Source organism: Sesamum indicum, linkage group LG4, assembly GCF_000512975.1.
Source record: "Sesamum indicum cultivar Zhongzhi No. 13 linkage group LG4, S_indicum_v1.0, whole genome shotgun sequence".
Lineage (NCBI taxonomy): Eukaryota > Viridiplantae > Streptophyta > Magnoliopsida > Lamiales > Pedaliaceae > Sesamum > Sesamum indicum.
Genome location: NC_026148.1, coordinates 8,791,468 through 8,812,723, shown reverse-complemented (window position 1 = coordinate 8,812,723; position 21,256 = coordinate 8,791,468). Strand labels below are relative to the sequence as shown.

General features: G+C 34.8%; 3 protein-coding genes across 3 annotated transcripts; all 3 read right to left on the bottom strand.

The window, feature by feature from the left end:
- On the bottom strand, window positions 238-2,061 carry LOC105160298 (probable 6-phosphogluconolactonase 4, chloroplastic; the record flags this gene model as incomplete). The annotated part of the gene is made up of 3 exons (XM_011077615.2): window positions 238-892; window positions 1,309-1,444; window positions 1,823-2,061. Coding segments are annotated over 3 exons (846 nt in total), but the record flags the coding sequence as incomplete, so codon positions are not given.
- On the bottom strand, window positions 9,353-10,999 carry LOC105160297 (probable 6-phosphogluconolactonase 4, chloroplastic). The gene is made up of 3 exons (XM_011077614.2): window positions 10,774-10,999; window positions 10,555-10,690; window positions 9,353-10,069 (listed from the first exon to the last, which is right to left on the bottom strand). The coding sequence occupies exons 1-3, from the start codon at window positions 10,935-10,937 to the stop codon at window positions 9,590-9,592; spliced, it is 780 nt and encodes a 259-aa protein (XP_011075916.1). The 5' UTR covers window positions 10,938-10,999; the 3' UTR covers window positions 9,353-9,589.
- On the bottom strand, window positions 13,520-15,704 carry LOC105160350 (probable 6-phosphogluconolactonase 5, chloroplastic). Its single transcript, XM_020693492.1, has 4 exons — window positions 15,651-15,704; window positions 15,214-15,329; window positions 14,908-15,043; window positions 13,520-14,210 (listed from the first exon to the last, which is right to left on the bottom strand). The coding sequence occupies exons 1-4, from the start codon at window positions 15,702-15,704 to the stop codon at window positions 13,728-13,730; spliced, it is 789 nt and encodes a 262-aa protein (XP_020549151.1). The 3' UTR covers window positions 13,520-13,727.

Sequence of the window (21,256 nt, the reverse complement as noted above, 5' to 3'; positions counted from 1 at the left end):
AATCAGAGAATCCCAGAAGATGATAAAAGTTAGCTGTGCTCCAACAGAACGTTGGGCTCACTCCTTCTGAAAAGCAAAAAAAGAAAAGCTGTCTATTAAAGAAAAGAAAGACCTAAATTTCGGTATCATTTGTAGTGGATGGTGGCCTAGCCAATGCAAAAGGTGGTAGATGATGATCAAACTACAATGCTCTGCCACGAGCAAGACTTGGAGCTAAGAACAAAATAACAGTCCACAAGCCTCAGAAATATCGAGTAGAGATTATTATTGAATTCAACAAGTCAAGCATGTCCATGTTTAGCTATTCATCATGGAGATTATTAAGGAGCTAATAGTACAGACAACAGTGATGTAGCAATGCCCTAGCTTCCTGCAATAGGATGTTTCATACTAATGATTATCCATCAAAGTGCACAGTATTTTACAGTTTCGAAGCAGCATCCTTGTCCAAGAACCATGTAAGCTCTCCTTCAGCCGAAACTTCACAACAGGGCAGGGGAGTTGAACCTGGAGTTTGTCCATCGCCCAATGCTATCTTAGTTGTATCAGCCAAATCAGCCCCAGTGATCACCATTGCAATCTCTGAAGCTGAGTTAATAACTGGAAATGTGAAGGTGATCCTCGGTGGAGGCGGTTTGGGAGAGTCAGTAATGAATGTGACCCACCGCTTCTTCTCATAGCGATGCTGGCGTGACGGGAACAGAGAGGCCACATGCCCGTCTGGCCCCATCCCAAGCAGCATAAGATCGAATTTTGGGAACCCAGTGACATCTGAAACAGGTAAAATTTTGCTCTCAACCAAATGTTTGAGACGCTCCTCATAGTCATCTGCTGCATCCTCAGGAGACTTCTTGTCATTGATAGCATAAATGTTGCTAGCAGGAATAGGTACCTAGCAGAACCAAGAAAACTGATGCTTTTAACGCTGTAAAATCAAGACAAACATTTTGTCATCAAGAAAAGTGAAAATCGGCTAATATCAGAGTTTAATTTTGTCCGTCCATTGCATCCGTTTTCCATTCATTAGGATTAACCATTGAGAACCTCTTTCATCTCTTTATTTCCCAAGGAAACCTATTCCTAAAGCACTAACCACGCCAAAGTATCAAAACTGGGAATTGGCAGTTCGTCAAAACCCCGCCTGCTTGGTACCTTGTCCGGTTTTCGTTGTGCTTTTAATAAAACTAATACAGGAATTGTGCTGGAAGAATAAAACTGATATTGTTGATGCTTTGATTCAGCAATCTGATATTAGTGTAAAGACTTCCAATTTCAATAGAAAAGTAATGTTGACATGATCGATCTTACCTTGGACAGAAAACCCCGGTAGGCAAGCAAGTAATTGCTGTCTTCATGATCCAGAGGAACCACTCTCTCATCCACCCAAAATATCAGCCATTTCGACCAATCAACAGAATCCTTGTATGGAGACTCTACTAGCTTCCTGCAACATCAGGAAAATTACAATAACACCTCAGAAAATGAGGCGCAAACTCTGACGCACGTACATACGATGACTAACATTGACCTACATTTGATAATCATTCTACTAGGGCAAAAACGGCGAGAAATTCAGGTTTACATACTCAATTCACATGCAAAAACTTTGGAAATCTATATAAAGGAAACTGCAGGAACCAGTTTCACTACTTTCCACCAAAATTAAAACATTAAAAATTAAATAGAACCCATCTGATTCAACAAATTTAAAACTTCTAAAATAAGAACGGCGAGCCCATTTTACCAAATACGTGAAGTGCATCACAGATTCATAGAAACTGAGGTACCTTTTCTTTTTTGTTTTGATCAAGAAACTGATTACCTGAGTGTATCTATTAGGGTGCCGCCGGAAAGAACAACAGAGAAAGAACCCTTTTGTTTTACGTATTTTTCAGACAGATCGGCGGTGTATTTTGCCAGAGCCACGGCCACATCTTCCTCGGAGTCGAACTTTAGTACTTTTGTTTTGGTTTTGGCTGCCATTGATGCAGTTGGAATTACGAGTTCAGTAGCTACAATGAACGAGGAAAGCGCTGTGGAATATACAACGAGATACACGTTTTACTCTCGGTCCATTCAAATATTCTACAGGCCTATTAAACTCATTGGCCCAATATACTTAAGCTCAACTTATTGGGCCTCATTTATTTGAAGGCCCAATTGGATTGTCGAGAGAACATTTGTATTTTTCTCATCTTGCTCAAATTATCATTATTATGTTTTGTAATCTTTATAGAAATCTACATATTATAGTTCATATGGACGATCACAATATCAAAATAGACAAAATATTCCCTCATAATTTACATTAATTTTTTTTTACGGTGAAAATACTCATATTATTTATACCCCTAAAATATCTCTATTATAATCATTCTCCTAAATATAATCTGCATTATTATAAAATTTTTACTATAAACACTGCCCTAAATTTATGATTTTTATACTGAGTATAAAATATGTATAAACTTTATAAATTTATAATTCTTATATTTTTTAAGCATCTGATAAAAAATTAAATAAAATTTGCTTCTTTTGTTTTATATATTAAAAATATATTATCAATAAAAGTTTTAAATATTATATTGAACATATATATATTGTAAATATGCAAATCTATAATATAATAAATATAGTATTCTATATTTTTTAAATTAGTAATGATATGATTATTTTTATTATGTTGACATGTAATTGAATAAAAAATTATAAGTTATATAACATACTTTTCTTTAAAATCCATTATAGATTTTAGCCCTGGCTCTCCAGCCAGAAAAATTATTTCAGAAGAATTTAAAGACGCAGGTTATAGCCAATTCAGAGAATGGTTTTTTCAAAGCTTTGATAAGCAAGAAATGTTATATTTTCAAGATGAATTTTATAAGGCTTGCAAAGAAAAAAATGCTTTAATTCCTTTTGCGACATGGTTTATTGATACATATGTCAAAAACTATATTTCTGTTATAGAAAGAAATTATAGACTAGAATCAGGGAAAGTTTATCAAGGTCTTTACCCTCCACAACAGTCTTTTCATATTGAAAAGAATGGAAAAATTTATAATTTTTCAGCCTTTTCTAAATTAATAGAAACAGACACTCTTACAGTAACCTGTAAGCATATTAATAATATGTTTGAACAACAAAATTATACAAATTTATTCCTTAATATTTTAGGAGAACAAATACAATCAATTCATAATAAAATTGAAATGATTATTAAAGCTATAAATAATATACAACCGGTCATAATAGAAACAAAATCTGAGGAAAAAGAAGCATCTCCTAGCTTTCAGCCTCCTCCAGTTATATCTGATTTCAAAATAAGACCAATACATGAATTAGAAAAAATGCTTGAAGAAAAATTCAGTAAATTAAGTATAAAAACTCTTGATAAGGAATTACAGTATGAATTGATAGAAAATACTAATCATAAACAAGTTTTTAAAAACCAAATCAATAAAATTACTAACAAATGGGCTGATAAACCTATCCAAAGTAAATTCTATTATAATAGACCAACACCTATGGATGTTTTACATGAAGAATATACTGATACAATAGATATTAGTTATTCAGGTAATAAGATTTATGAATGGAACATAGATGGATATTCTAATAAACAGATTTATAATACGGTACATAGAATGCTTATGTATTCATTGTGGTAAATTTGTTAAGCGTAATAATAACAACAAGTTTGTATGAAAGGGAAACAAACTTTATTTAATAAAATCGTGCAAAACAACTAAATTTTGAACGTTCTAAGAATTCCACGAAACTTGGCCCAAACATAGGTCTAGACCTATGCATTTGTCTGTTAAATTTGCTAAGTGTAATATTAACTACAGGTCAGTATGAAAGGGAAACAAACTTTCTTTAATAAACTCGTGCAAAACAATTAACTTTTGAACGTTTTCAGAATTTCACGAGACTTGACCCAAACGTTGGTCTAGACCCATGCATTTGTGTGGTGAATTTATTAAACGTAGTAATAACTACAAGTTAGTATGAATGGGGAACAAACTATATTTAAAAAGATCATGCAATACATCTAATTTTTGAATATTTTCACAATTCCACGATACTTGACCCACACGTAAGTGCAGACCCATGCATTTGTCTGGTAGATTTGCTAAGTGCAATAATATCTACATGTTAGTATGAAAGGGAAAAAACTTTCTTTAATAAACCGTGCAAAAACAACTAAATTTTGAACGTTCTCAGAATTTCATGAGACTTGACCCAAACATTCGTTTAGACCCATTTATTTGTGTGGTGAATTTTTTAAACGTAGTAATAACTACAAGTTACTATGAATGGGAAACAAACTTTATTTAAAAAAATCGTGCAAAGCAACTAAATTTTAAACGTTCTCAGAATTTCACGAGACTTGACCCAAACGTTGGTCTAGACCCATGCATTTGTGTGGTGAATTTATTAAACGTAGTAATAACTACAAGTTAGTATGAATGAGAAACAAACTTTATTTAAAAAAATCATGCATTACAGCTAAATTTTAAACATTTTCACAATTCCACGAAACCTGACCCAAACGTAAGTCCAGACCCATGTATTTGTGTTGTATATTTGAATTATTAAAAGCAATTAAAGATCCGAAATTAAGAATGCAGATTATTGATGAGATTAATACTGAATCCAGTCCTTCTACTTCTTATAATACAGAAGAAGACTTAAATGGAACAATTATAAACCCAAAGAGATCATACAATATGAATGAGGTAATGAACCAACTTAGAAGTAAATATCAATATAAAGAAGATAATATATCTCTTCAAAATTTATATAAAGAAATAAATAATCTAAAAGAAGAAATTAAAATATTGAAAGATAAAAATACTATTCAGGAATCTAGAATTTCTGACTTAGAAAATATTTCTAGATTAGAAAGTAGATCTCAAAATGATAATAAACTAAAAATAGATGAGCATAGTATTTTCTCTGAAAACTTTTTATCAACCATAGAAATGGTTATATCCCAAAAATGGTATATAAAAATATCTCTTTTGATTGATAATCATTATACAAAATCATTTACAGCTCTTGTTGATAGTGGTGCTGATTTGAATGTTATTCAGGAAGGATTAATACCAACTAGATATTTTCATAAAACTAGTCATACTTTATGGCATGCTGGAGGTGATAAACTCCAAATACAGTATAAAATTCCTAAAGCTTTTGTCTGCATTGATAATAAATGTATTTCTCAAAGTTTTATTCTTGCTAAGAATATAACTAACCAAGTAATACTTGGGACTCCATTCTTACATAATATTTATCCAATAAAAAAGATTGATAGTAAAGGAATTATAGGAACTTTCCAGAATGATGATATATTTCTTGAATTTATTGTTGAACCATTTAGTAAAATGTTGCATAATATTTATGATAATATTAAAGCAAAACAGAATCAAATTAATTTCTTAAAACAAGAAATAAACATTATAACAATTGAAGAGCAATTGAAAAATCCTAAATTACAGGATAAAATTAGTTTATTAAAAAATCAATTTTCTTTGGAAATTTGTAATGATCATCCTAATGCTTTTTGGGGTAGAAAGAAACATATAGTTTCTTTACCTTATGAAGATTCTTTTGATGAAAAGAATATACCTACTAAGGCAAGACCTTGTCAAATGAATTCTGAATACTTAGAATTATGCAAAAAAGAAATTGAATCCCTTTTACAAAAAGGATTAATAAGTCCTTCTCAATCTTCATGGTCATGTACTGCTTTTTATGTTAATAAACATTCTGAAATTGAAAGAGGTATTCCAAGATTAGTTATAAATTATAAACCACTTAATAAGGCATTAAAATGGATTAGACATCCTATTCCTAATAAAAAAGATCTACTTGATAGATTTTATGATAGTTTAGTATTTTCTAAATTTGACTTAAAATCAGGATATTGGCAAATACAAATTAATAAATCTGATAGATATAAAACTGCATTTAATGTTCCTATTGGACATTATGAATGGAATGTTATGCCATTTGGTTTGAAAAATGCTCCTTCTGAATTCCAGAAGATTATGAATGATATTTTTACTCCTTATAGTACTTTTATAATAGTATATATTGATGACATATTAGTCTATTGCACCGGAGAAAGCCAGGTGCCGTAGGTAAGCTCTATTCGGTCCGGAGCATTGATTCCCCATAACGAATAGGCTAGCTCTATCTTTCAATTACCTATCCTGTGCTCGAGAAGGTCCCTCAGTTCCTCGGCCTCGAGGTGTATTTAGTTGTCTTACATGAGACTCGGGATATTCCCCACTACATGGCATGACACCTTTCGCTCATCCATTCCGCCCGCCCGTCCAGACGCGGTGCCTTTTCTCATTATCATCTACCGCCCTTTCTTTCCTCCCGGCTATTCACGCATGAAGATTGTCGTATGTATGCTCGACTTCGGTTGCCGGTGTATAGGTAGGAGTACATTATGGCAGGATCAGTCACCCGGGCAAACAACCCTCCTCCAAGAAGAATTGTGCTATGCCCCCCCGATCCCTATAGAGCGAAAGAGCTGCCTGGTGATCCCTAGGTTGCAGCACGTCCGGTCGTTAACTCCTCGCGCCGCTGCCGCCGTTTCTAGGACCGACCGACGCCTCACCTGCACAGGTACCTACGTAGTGTAGTGTCAGTCGCACATTCAACATAGCGTTCGGACTCATGTGCCTTCCAGAACCAGGGGTCTTCGAGCCTGCTGCGTACGATTAGCCAGCCTTGCGGCGGCAAAAGGATTAGACGTCCCCCCATGCTATGGTTCCCTGCGGTCCAAACCCGGTGCCGCATTAGGTTAGGGAGCTGGACGATAATAGCTCCTCCGCATCCCAAAGCGCGCTGCCCTCCTAGGCGCGCAACACTAAGTAATCCAAGCCAACCCACATTACTGACTAACGGCGGATAATCATATTTCTTAGAGGTACTAAATACAACTCCATGAATGAGCAAAATGAAGGTTGCATTAATGATAAAAATCTCTGGGGAAACCGCTAAAAAAAGATTGAACATGTTAAAGGATGAGATGAGGATCCGAACGAATTCTGCTTTCATTTCCCCTGTATGGAGCACTGAGTTACTTACGTTACGGTCTTCAGCAGGTAGGCTGCACTCTAGGCGGCTAGGAAGGCTCGCTAGACCAGCAGCCAGACCAAGAATGAATGTGGCATCACCCTCATTACACATTCATTCTTGGCCTTCAACTTATACCGTACGTCAAAGAAAGGAGAGTCGCTTTGGGACACATGCGGATAGCCGCCCCGCGTGGCTAAAAGTAAGCCAAAAGAGCTCAAACTCTTTTTTTTTTAGTTCCACTGAGAAAGTGGAGTCTTATAAAAGACGCCACTCTACGAGGGAACCCGGGTCGAGTCTTTGCGAGTTCATCCCAAACAAAGCGAACCCCTTCCGGTCGGGAAGATGCAGATAAAAGGCCAATAGCCTGATGTCAGCTTTTACGGCATAAGCTTTAAAGAAGAGAGCAATCAACGCTAATAAGCATTTCATAAGAAAAGAAAAATTTTCATTTCAAAACAATAAAAATTTTGAACAGTTATTTCCGTCCAAATCCAGAAAAATCCGTCAATAAATGACGAACTCCATTAGAAATATGGTAGGCCAGGGCTAAGGCAGTAATCTCGACGGAGATTAGGATGAGCTTTGATGAATAAAAGAAAAATTGGTAGACATTCTCATAGGTGAAGCAAATCAAACCTATTTTCAGACAAAGAAGATAAAAAAAGAAAACGATAGTGGCTAAGAAAGCTCCGGAGATTCTATGGGAAATTGGAAACATCGAAGTAAGCTGTGGCTTATAAATAGGAAGATGAGGAGATAACGGTCGAAGGATATTCATATTAGGTTGGATTTTTTTTGTTCATTCGCTCTGCTCGCGGAGCGGCATACCGAAAAAAGAAAAGATTTGAAGCGAGGCCAAAATTCGCTTTCAACAACGTCAACAACACCACGAAAAAAGTCAACTATGGTTGCCCACTGATCTGATAGACCTGCAATACCATTTTCAACTGAACCCACTCGGACTTATCTTATAAAAACCTTTTTAGGTCTTTTAGGAATGCTCTCCAAACCGGACTTCTTTCATTTCCTATGTTTAGTAGGACTCTATTTAAATGGGCTTTTCTCTTGGCCTGAGTCTCAAAGCGATCGAAGAGGTCGTCGAAAACGACACTCGTTGCTATATCAAGATCCGTGGGGTCTGAAATAGTCAGCCCCAGGATCCCTTTTTTTTCGTTTAATACTGCAGCAATGGACTTGATCATTGCTTCGCATATTATTATTGTAACTGTAGCACTTTTTCCAGAAATATCGGTCTTATACTGTGTAATACACGGTTTCTACTGTAGTTTGTAGGGCTAGACCCTTGTAGAATAGGATCCCTTGTATCCTATAAATACAGGTGTTTAGAGTGTTAAGGGCAGAACCTTAGAACCTTGGAAGAAATCTCTCTTTTTTGTTTTCTCTCTTTCTCTTCTGCTCATGTGTTGAGCAATCTTTTCTCATTGTAAATCTATATATTGAAATAAAAGAAGTTTGCTACATAAGGACTACTGTAAGTTTTACTCGCTTTATTTAATTTCTGTATTTTATTTATTATCTTATTTTATTGTTCATGGATAGCCTTATAGGCTAACCGATTCATGTGTTGATTCCTAACTGTTAATTACACTAGCATGAATTTGGCATCATGAATACTTAGGACTCATCAAATTTATAGGTTGGATAATAATAACTGGCCTTGACATAAAAATTATGTTCTAAATATATGGCTCCTGGTAAGACCCCGGTCATAGCCGTGTTGAAGGCGTTTTTAGGGGCAGTTTGGAGTATTATATTTGGATATAAATTTTATGAAAGGTTGCCGGTTATTCATTATCTTGTAAAATTATCCTATCCCTGCCTGAGAATAAAAAATTATAAGTTATATAACATACTTTTCTTTAATATTATATACATTATGTATTGACACATATTTACATGTACTTTTAACATAATTTATTTATTTTGTAAAATATATTTACATATATTGAGCTAGTAAATATTAATTTTTTGTGTTCCATTATTTATAAAATAATATAAATTATAAATATTATTTTTAAAATTTTAAATCACTAAAAAAAGTTTGAGGGAAATATTTTAATAAAATAAATTTAAAAAATAAAATAAAATAAAATATATAGAAGTAAGTGAAAATGGCATTTTTATTTTATCAATACTAAATTATATTGTTAGAAATGCCTTTATTATTTTTTTTGTACTTTAAGGACGTAAATAAAACAAAGTATATACATAATTTAATAGTGCGAAATATATCTAACCCTATATAATATGGAAAGATCTTACAAATTTATATTTTATACATGAATGAGCATGCATGTCATATAGCACGACAATGACATGCTCAATTTTATTTTATTATAGATCACACGACAACGTTCAAAGTGAGTAGGAACCAGCAAAAGACGACCAACGGTCATGATCCTTTATTGACATACTATCTGGGATCATGAGCACTAATTATATTAAGACAACATATAACATTAGAAGCTATCTACTTATTACATTTAGGAGCAAGTTTGGAGGCAGCATCCTTGTCCAAAAACCAGGTCAACAGCACCTGCGCCTTCACCTCAGAGCAAGGCAGCGGCGGCCTAACCGGAATATTCTCCAGAGTAATAGCGACGGCGTCAGCTTCCTCCTTGTCCGTCACCACCATCGCGATGTTGTTGGCGGAGTTGATCACCGGAAAAGTGAAGGTGATTCTCTTCGGCGGTGGCTTCGGGGAGTCGTTAATGTATGTCACCCAATCAGTTTTGTCGTAGCGCTGGGGGCGGTTGGGGAAAAGAGAGGCGACGTGGCCGTCGGGGCCGATTCCCAGCAGCATGAGGTCGAACTGGGGGAAGCCGGTGGGCGATAATGGGAGGACCTTACGTTCCACCAGTTTCAGCAGCTGGAATTGGTAATCTTTGGCCACAACTTCCGATGAGGGGCAGTAGTGGATGGGATAGATATTGCTACTGGGGATTGGCACCTGTACAGACCAATGAATCACTACCCAATTTTTGGGGTAAATGTGCTATTAAGTTATTTTTTGAGGGGCAAAAGATTAAAATAAAATGAGTTCCCAAGTAAAAATTACTTTGAAACATCATGAAATGAAATATTTATAAGTTTATGTATTGATGTAATTTAAATTAAATTAAATTGTATGTTTTCCAACGACATAGACAAATATGTTTCAAATGTCTTTGGCTATCCTTTAGATATGGAGAAATTAAAAGCCAACACAACATGCACGATATTCTTTCATATTGGTTTGGTTTGTGAATACGAAGATAATTAGACGAAATCAAATTTCAAGAATACTAAATATAATCTTTCAAGCGTCGACGTTCGATGTGTAGCTATAAAACACTTAATGAGAGAGAATTATAATTAGCCCTAATTAATATTAATTAGTGTATTAAAACTAATATGTTTTTGTCTAAAATGTAATCTTGATCATTCTGATCTTACCTTGGAAAGAAAGCCGTTCCATGCAAGAAGGTAGTTACTATCAGGATTATCCAGAGGAACCACCCTCTCGTCCACCCAAAATATAAACCATCTCGACCAATTCACAGTTTCTTTGTACGGAGATTGAGTCAGCTTCCTACAACATTAAAACACATATGCAAAAAACAACTATATCGATCAACGCTATATATATATATATGTATGTATATGAGCAGATACCTAAGTGTCTGTATTAGGGTTCCGCCGGAGAGAACAACGGTGAAAGAACCCTTTTCTAATATGTTTTTTTCAGAGAGTCCGGCTACGTAGGGCGCTAAGCCCATCGCCACGTCTTCCTCTGTGGGCAAAATTATTACATTTTGATTTCGCATTTTGGGCGCCATTGCTGCAATATCTCTCTCTTTCTATGGCCTATATATGTTTGTTGTACATGCACATGATTCTACTCTCCTCTGTTCTTGGCTATTTATAGCCTCATTTTAGGGTTTAGTGTTGAGAATATTAATTAGTGTGATGTTGGGTGGGCCTGGGAATCATTATTCACTTAACCTTTCTCATAATCTGCATGCGTCTTATCGAATCAAGGGAAGGCGACGTCCACTAGAAATATACGCATGGTATCCGGTTACAGAATTTCGCACTTGTAATAAAGTTGGATTCTTTTCAGAAATGATATTCATTTTTCCTAATGCAATTTGGAAGGCAAGAGAAAGACGGGGTTCTGTGTTTGAAGCGAGCGATTGGAAGTCATCGACGGCATCATCCACCTCTATAAGGGTGTGTTCTTGGATTCATGGATTTGGATTTGAATGAAATATTTGGATAAAGGATTTCAAATTAATTTAAAATTTATCCATATTTCACCTAATCTCAATATGTGTCAAGATAAATTTACCCTATACTTAATTAAGCTAAGGGATAATTACACTCCACTCCGTTGAGGTTTGATGTAATTACACCTAGACCTCCTGTGGCTTGAGAAAATGTATATAGTACTCTTGAGGTTTGGTTCTATTTAACAAATAAGTCTCTCGTTTAGTCAAAATTCACTGAATTTGTTGATATTAATAGAAAAATTGAATGAAAATTGATGATTTAACCCCAATTGATGTATTACTAATTTATTGTTGCTCAAATTAATTTTTTTCGGATTAAACAACCCTTATAATGGTGAAGACATACCTCTTTATATGTATTAATACGTGAAGTCAGTAACAAGTTAATTTATTTAACTTATTACTAAGGATAATTTGATCATAAACAAATTTATTTAATTTACAATAAGTCAGTAATAAGTTAATTGTGTTTAAATATAGATTTTTTTTATATTTTTGTTAATATCAATAAATTCGATAAATTTTAACTAATTGAGTAACTTATTTGTTAAATGGAAGCAAACTACATAATATTTACGTATAATTAATTACACTAAACCTCAAGTTAGGAAAGTGTAAGTATCCCTTAAGTTAATTACATATACATAACTACTATATACATAAAGGTAATTATTGAGATGCATAAGATAAAATGCAAGTATTTCAACTTAAAATATATACACAAATAAAAATATTTTACAAATCAACATTAAAACAAAAAGAAAAACCCAATTACAAAGTGAGTGAAACATAAAATAAGATAAATTACAACTAACTCCTACGACGTTTGATATAATTATAAATATTTTTTTTTATTTGAAAAATTATCAATACTTCTTTTGATTTTAATTTCGTCTAACAATTAGCTCATCACATTAGTATACATTTGATTTCCATCACTTTTATGATGTAATGACCAAAATGTTCTCTAGTTATGAATTATAATTTTACATATTTTTTTATATTTTTTTATGAATTAGAAGGACCATAAGAAAAATTTTACCTTGTGAGTGTTTTTTATATTTAAAAATTTTCAATTTTTTGAGAAAATGAAAAGATAGATGATATGAATGTGGGGAGTAGGATAAGATAAATATAAGAAAAGGCAGGCAAGCCCAGATGGAGGAGGCACCATATCATTGGTTTTTCTACTATTATTGCTCTCTTTTATCCACGAAATTCGCATAAACAAAAGAAAAAGGGGGAATCTTGATTTTATATATGATTAAAAATCTACTCTTATTCTTTTGACCATTAAAAAGAAAAAGAAAAAGAAAATTGATTCTTATTCTTATATATCTCCCAACTTCACAATACCATTATTTGTTTCAATAATATGCCTTGTAGATTGTCGCAAGGAAAAGGAAATAAATTTCAAATAAAAATCATTTGAAATCATTCATTTGGTGCAGACATGCTTGAGTAGTTGGGTTCATTTTGTAAATTGCACAAGAGGCAGCTTCTGCCCAATACTTATTTGGCATGTTTCTGGGTTCAATGACGATTGTGCTATAGATCCACAAACATCCGAGTCTATTAACTTCAATGGATATTGTCATTGTCATTAATTTCTTAGAAAAGCTCTTTCTCGTTTGTGTATCATAAAGGTATCCTTCATAGAGTTGATTATGATAGTTTGGCAAGTAATTATTTCATCATTCTTTCTTTGCTCATCATTTTGAAGCCATCAAACTTCAAATGCTCAAATCTCAGATGTCATAAACAAGATTGTTCCTTGAAACTTCAAACACATATCAACTTCATTTTGAATATTTAGCAAAAATATTTTTATAATGTTTGAATTCGTTTTCTGAGTGTTTTGTGGAAATAGAGAAAGAAAAATAAAAATAAATAAGTGTGTGTTAAAGATAATATGTATGTTTGAAAGTTTTTTAAGATAATTTAAATTAAGTATTGTATGTTTGATGTTGTATTTTGGAGATAAAAATTACTATTCATTATCAAATCATATTTTTTTTATATATATTTATGTATATGTATGTGTATATATACATATATGTAATTATTTATGCTAAAATAATTTAAAATATTGAGATAAAATATTTTTTAATTATGATAGACCTTGGATATATTTTGACTCGTAAATATTTCTTGCACATTTTACATGGTTATTATCGAATACATGCCCAATTTTACAGTGGATTCAAGCAAACCAATATCGCATGCATACAAGAGTTACAAACCAGCAAAACGACCAACACTCATGATCCTTTATTGGGACACTAATCTAGGATCATGATTATCCCTCATATTACGACAACATATAACATAAGCTATCTATTTTTTATTAAAATTAGGAGGAAGCTTGGAGGCAGCATCCCTGTCCAAGAACCAGGTTAAGGACACCTGCGGCTCCACCCAAGAGCAAGGCAGCGGCGGCCTAACCTGGAGCTTCTCCAGAGTAATAGCGACGGCGTTAGCTTCCTCCTTGCCCGTCACCACCATTGCGATGTGCTTCGCGGAGTTGATCACCGGAAAAGTGAAGGTGATTCTCTTCGGCGGTGGCTTTGGGGAGTCGTTAATGTATGTGACCCAATCAGTTCTGTTGTAGCGCTCCGTGCGGTTAGGGAAAAGAGAGGCGACGTGGCCGTCGGGGCCGATTCCCAGCAGCATGAGGTCGAACTGGGGGAAGCCGGTGGCCGATAATGGGACAACCTTCTGCTGCACCCGGTTGCTCAGCTGGTATTGGTAATCTATGGCCACAGCTTCCGAACAGGGCGAGTAATAGATGTGATGGATATTTTTACTGGGAATTGGCACCTGTACAGACCAATGAATCACTGTGCAACTTTTGGGGGAATGTGCTATTAAGTTATTTTTGAGGGGCAAAAGATTAAAATTGGAAGTTGAAACCAATTTTCTAAGTGCACCCAACAACATGAGCTCCCAAGTAAAAAATTCTTTGGAACATCATGAAATGAAATATTCATATGTTTTTGTATTGATGTAAATTAAATTAAGAAAATTAAATAGTATGTTTTGTAATGATATAGACAAATGTTTCAAATGTTTTTGGCTATATATCTTTTAGATATGGAGAAATTAAAAGCAAACACAACATGTTATTCTTGATATTAGTTTGGTTTGTGAATATGACGATAATTACACTCATCTCTCCTAAAATTTGATGTAATTATATGTAAATTCCTTATAATTTGGAAAAAAATTATTTGAGTTGAATAAGTCGGTAATAATTCAATCGAGCGTAAATATCAATTTTCATTTAGTTTTTCTATTAATATCAATAAATTCAAAAAAATTTGATTAATTGAAAAATCTATTTATTGGACAAAACCAAATATCAGAGGTATTAGATGTAATCTTTCAAATCTCATAGGGTCAATGTACAATTAAAAAAAAATTATGGGAGGAAAGTATAGCTATCCCTAATTAATATTAGTATACAAAAACTAATTTATTTTTGTCTAAAATGTAATCTTGATCATTCTGATCTTACCTTGGAAAGAAAATCATTCCGTGCAAGAAAGTAGTTACTGTCCGGATTATCCAGAGGAACCACCCTCTCATCCACCCAAAATATAAACCATCTCGCCCAATTCACAAGTTCCTTGTGTGGAGACTGAGTCAGCTTCCTACAACATTAAAACACAGCACCGAAAACAATCAAGTTTTCTTTTATAGCCTAAAACATTTTCTTCTCTTTATTTTTGAAAAATTCTAATGATAGCGATTAATGATGATTAAATGTTAAATTTCTTCATGTGATGCATGCCAAATTATATATATATGAAGACATATATACCTAAGTGTATGTATTAGGGTTCCGCCGGAGAGAACAACGCAGAAAGCACCCGTTTCTGATATGGCTTTTTGAGAGAGTTGGGATACGTAGGGTGCTAAGTCCACCGCCACGTCTTCCTATGTGGGCAAAATTACTACATCTTGTTTGGGCGCCATTGCAGCAATAGCTGTCTTTTTCTATGATCTATATATGTTTGTTGTAGATGCACTGACTCTACTACTTCTAAGCCTCAGCTATTTATAGCCTCATTTTAGGGTTTAGTGTTCATAATATTGTTAATTAGTGTGATGTTGGCTGGGAATCAATGATCACTTAACCTTTCTCATATCGAATCAAGGGGAGGCGACGTCCACCAGAAACATATGGTATCCAGTTACAGAATTTCGCACTTGTAATAAAGTTAGATTCTTTTTTTCGAAATAATGCAAGAGAAAGACGGGGTTCTGTGTTCGGAGCGAGTGAATGGAAGTTATCAACGGCATGATCGCCATCTATCATTTTTTTTGTTGTCTTTAATTCATGTTTCCTCATAGGAGTTACGCTATGTGTAACTAGTTTTCTTTTCTAGTTCAAGGGAAACACCGAACCCGTTTGTTATGTTTTGAAATTTTCCATTCCTTTGATCTCGCCAAATATTTCTGTCTTGATTTTATTATTTATGATATTATTATTATTAATATCATGATAATTGAATTTAGTATTAATTATTCTATTGATATCCATGAGTTTAAGGGTCAAATTCATTTTGACCCCCTGTGATATATGTAAATATCAAAAACCCCCCTATGAAAATTTTAATATCAAAAACTACCCCTGTGTTATGAATAAAATATCACACTGCCCCCTAGTCAACGATTTTAGTCCCATGAATTTCAGAAAATTTTGCACATTTAGTCTTTATTCATCTCTAATTACGTGTTAATCCCATAGCCTAGAAAAATGGTATCAGAGTCTAGGTTTATTGAAGAAATATATGATTATATTACATTTTGATATTATTTATCCACTAATGGAGGAGACTTTTCAAGATAAAATGGAACCGAACGAAAGTTCGAGTTATTGTAAAAATAGGGAATATTTCCAAATTCTGAAAATACAAAGAAGAGAATTTCTCATGGAAATTCTTGACAAATGTGATAACGGTCCCAAGAGGATTGATCCGAAGCTTCTCACGCCGGAAGAAAAACAAGAGTGGCTGAGAAATTTTGAAGTTTGACACGTACTATCGGGAAATGCAGTGAGACGTCTACACTCCACTAAAGTCCATGGTAGAATCCCAAGGAGAAACGGAACGGGTAAATTCCTACATAATTTCAATTCAAAAAATTATGACTGATTGGAAAGAACTCGAGCCGGATACATCAAAGATCTCCCAAGATCTGAGGGAGATACAAAAGACGGTTCAAGACTATGGACATAGGTTAATACATATACCTATGAAAATAGAATTTTTGAGCCAAAAGGTGGACGAGGTCCTTAAGATCCTTCCCGATCTACACAAGGGTCTCACAGATCTGAAGGCAGAAACCACAAATTTGAAGAAAAATCAACGAGAGAGCCCTGAGACATCTAGATCCAGACAGGAGCGAATCAGGAACGCCTTGGAACAGTACCTCTTCTACACCAGAAGGGGAAAGCCACGGAGATTCCAAATCCAAAGTCAAGAGAAGATCTGATCATTGCACCTATTAGATCCATAAAATAATGGAGATAACAAGAGCGGATCTATCAGATCTACAAGAATTGGCGGAATCTTTCTCCCAACTCGGGATTGTGGATTTAGTCAATATCCAAACAAATGAGATCACTCCAGCACTACCACCGCCGGAGGGAAGTACATGCTCTAATGATCCTCCACAGGATCAATCGATGACAGAAAGTGCAGATTTCCACACTAATGCCACTCCAACGTTTATGGGAACCAGACTAAAGGAGAATCCAGGAAGAAATCCAAAAAGAGTGCCGGGGAATACACCTTGGGCAAGGACCATGCTCCAGCCCTTACATCCATATGGGTCATACTAAACCTGGATATTATTGATTTTCGAAATACCGAGAAATTGATAGATGAATGGGTTGCAGCAATCAAGATAGCAGCAACTACCCTATAATTCGACAAAGAAAACTTCATGAAGCTTGTGGAGTTGAGTTTAGAGGGATCTGTAAAGATCGGATGGGATAATACCCAGAAGATACCAAAGCCAGCATCCTTGCCGGAGATTCAAAAGGTGCGATTGCAGACCGACTAGGAAGGCTTATCAAGATACATTTCATTGGAGATGGATACTTCGAAGGAAGTAGGGCAGAAAAGGCTAGAGAATATGCACAGGCCCTTTTCAGCCTTGAACTAAGAAGTATTTGCGCAGTAGATGAATATATCTATTGGTTTCGCAAGTATTTCTTCCAAAGCGGAGTAGCAACAGAAGTAGCAGCTCCAATGTTCTTCATAAAAATATGCAATCCATGGAGGGAAATGTTGATCCAATCACACAAAGTACTGGAAGGACAATTACATTCAGTTGCGCGAAGAATGTCTTTCCTTAAAGACAAACTGAAGGATTGGTGTTATCAAGCATCCATTTAAAAGAACATGAAAAGAATGAGAGGTAAAATCAAATGAACTCCTCTCTGTTGTGATAACAATGATTTTCCAACTATTATAGGAGAATCAGGAGAATCAAGGAAAAGAAGGAAGCAAAGTAGCGACTCCTACCCTAGGAGTTCCAGAAGAACCTTTTTCCAAACGGAGATCATGGTGGTCCAAATCCAAAGCCAAAACATTTAAAACTGGACAAAGATCTGGACCAACAAGGATTTCATCCCAAGGATCTAGACGAACAGAGGCAAGATCTACCGGAAGAACCCCAACAAGAAGAACTTTCAGACGAGCCCATACCCGAGCCAATGAAAGTTTCAAAGACTGCAATTGTTGGACCTGCAGAGCAAAATGACATATATCCCCCGACTGCCCGCAGAAACGTGGTGAAATAAGAAAATTTGAATCCACAGAAGACATCTTGGATGCAGTCTACTATGGTGACTTGGTACCCATTTACCAATTCGAAGACCTTCCATCAGACGAAAGTGTATATGAGGAAGAAAATAGAAGCTGATTTGGATGGATCTTCAACCGAGTCAGAGTAATTACAATGAGGGAGATATGCTTCAAACAATCGAAAGTCTATCAGGATTCTTTTTCAGAATGACGTGTCAAACAAAACTATGGAAAGAATCATGCGACAAGATTCTAACCTCAGCCCATACGATGGATTCAGGATTGGAGGAATTGAAAAAGTCCTGAACCAGATAAGACTGAACCAAAAGAAGCATCACATAATCTACAAAGTAAGTTCAGGTGAGTTTGCTATATCTATGGAACTTACTGGTGATGTGATGGAGATGCAGTTAATTCCTAAAGAAGAAATTCTTGAAAAATTGAGTAAACTTAGAGAAGAAGTAGCTATTACTATGAAATGGATCCACATAGGAACTATTGAAGTAGTAATAAAAGCAACTTTTAAGGAAGGAATTGATTCAGAAATACATTTATCAATAATGGATAGAAGAATCAATAACTTAAGAGATGGTTGTCTTGGAACAATGATAGAAAATTTGTATGCAGGAAAACTTATGTTTGACATTCATCCTAGGATTGCATACAACCTAGCAGACCAAGATTTCAGTAGAGTCTTAACCCTTCATCAAGATTTTAAAAGAAAAGATCTAATGAAAGAAGGAAATAGACCATATTCTATAACCTATAGAATTGCATATGCCCTTTCCAATACCCATCATTCAGATTTGTTTCTCAGGAAAGAGTATATTGAGATTCCTAGAATTTTCAAAGAGTTCGCTAAGGTAATGACACCAGACCCTATTAGGATACCTAGAATAGGGGGTGTTGATATTATTATAAAAGATCACCCAGTCTTAGATCGGACACATAGCTCTAGGACTGAGTTTAGTAGTCGAATGTCTTTTTCAGAAGATAGAATTACAGGCTACAAAGGAAAGGAGAAAGAATTACTAAAAGCTTTAACTTCTCAAGAGATAAGGGTAGATAACGTAAAACTTAGATGCCCTGAAGGATGGAAAGAAATACAAGTTATATTTGACATCACTAAGAAAGAGAATTATTTCCCTTGCGATGACTTATATCATTTGCAGCAACCTGTTGTTGGAAAATATGAGGGCATGCTAGAAATAGCAGGCCATGAAATTTTAGTTGCAGGTGTTGCAGGATGAGAAAATGAAAGTATGACTTTGAGGATAAGTTTCCTCGAAGATCATAAACCATGGGGAAGAAAAGGTAACGGAATGGAATTCAGTCTTGATGGTGTTACCATAAGGATTGAATGACGAGCCCCTTTTCTATATACATATCTGTTAGTATGTTATATGATCAATATAAGACAGAATATTTTGCAGCTTATATTGATTCAGGATTAGGAATTTGCACGACAAAACCTGGAGTATTTCCTGAGGAAGCAAGGGAAGCCTTACCCGGTATTGCAGGAAGGGATTTTTCACAAAAAAACCTGATACTCAATAAAGGAATACGAGAAGCCAAAATCATGATTGGAGGAGCATTTGGATCACCCTAGTTTAGGGTAAAAACACCTCTTATATACTTTAATGATACAGGTGCCGATATCTTGCTAGGTAACAATTTCATTCAAACATTTGCAAGATATATACAAGATAATCAAAGGAAACTGTTAATCTTTACTACTAACTGTAGTAGTGAGATATAGGTGTTGCGACGAGAAAAGGCATTTAATAGGATAATGCCAATATATTTTCGCAGCAAACGTGGTGATTTTGATGCCAAATTAACTCATCCAAAAATGCAGGATAAGAGAAAATTTGGTAAGGTTCTTTTGTCTTTCAGGCAACAAGGACTCATAGACAGCGATAGCTTCTATAAGGAATCCGAGGAAGAAATTCTGAACCTTAAAGAAACACTACTGGAAATAAAATCGCTAGATATTAGCGAAGAGAGCAGACTCTCTCTTGAGAATGTCAAGAGGCTCATCCAGACGAACTTCAATGAAAATCCTCTGGCCTGGTGGGATAAAAACAAGATCGAATCTACTCTGAAGATCAAAGATGAATGCAAATACGAGTATGTTCGATACAAACCCATCCAGATGAACATGGAGGATAAGAAGGATATGCAGATGATAATCAAAGAGCATATCATTCTTGGACTCATTGAACCTGGAGTCTCTACCTACAATAGCCCTGGATTTCTGGTAAGAAACCATGGTGAGATTAAGAGAGGTAAACCTAGATTGGTAATTAACTATCAAGGTATTAATAAGATATTAGAATTTGATGGTTATTACATTCCGAGTAGAGAACACTTAATTGATTGCATTAAAGGAGCAAAAGTATTTTCTAAATTCGATTGCATATCTGATTTCTATCAGATTAAAATGGAGAATGAATCAAGAAAATTTACTGCATTCTCCACACCACAGGGACAATATATTTGGAATGTGCTTCCAATGGGCTTAGCTAACGCACCTCAGATTTTCCAAAGAAAAATGAATAATCTTTTTAAAGATTACTTCGAATTCATGTTTGCCTATATTGACGACATATTGATTGCATCAAAAAATATGAAGGAACATATTAAACATCTTGAAATATTTTCTGATGCATGCTATAGGAAAGGTTTAGTACTTTCTGAAAAGAAAGCTACTATTGCAGTCAATAAGATTGAATTTTTAGGAATCCTTATTGATGAAACAGGAATTGAGTTGCAGGACCATATTGTGGAGAAAATCCGCAATTTTCCAGATGTACTTAAAGATAAGAAGCAATTACAAAGCTTCTTGGGAGTTGTTAATTTTGCAGGAATCTTCATTAAGGATCTTGCAAGATACAGAAAGGATTTCCGACCACTTCTGAAAGAAACGGAGAGTTCAAAGTGGAAATGGGAAGAAATCCATACCAAAAGGGTTCGTGAGCTGAAATAAGTCTGCAGTGACCTTCCAAAGCTTGTTATACCGCAAGACGAGGATTAATTGATAGTCTA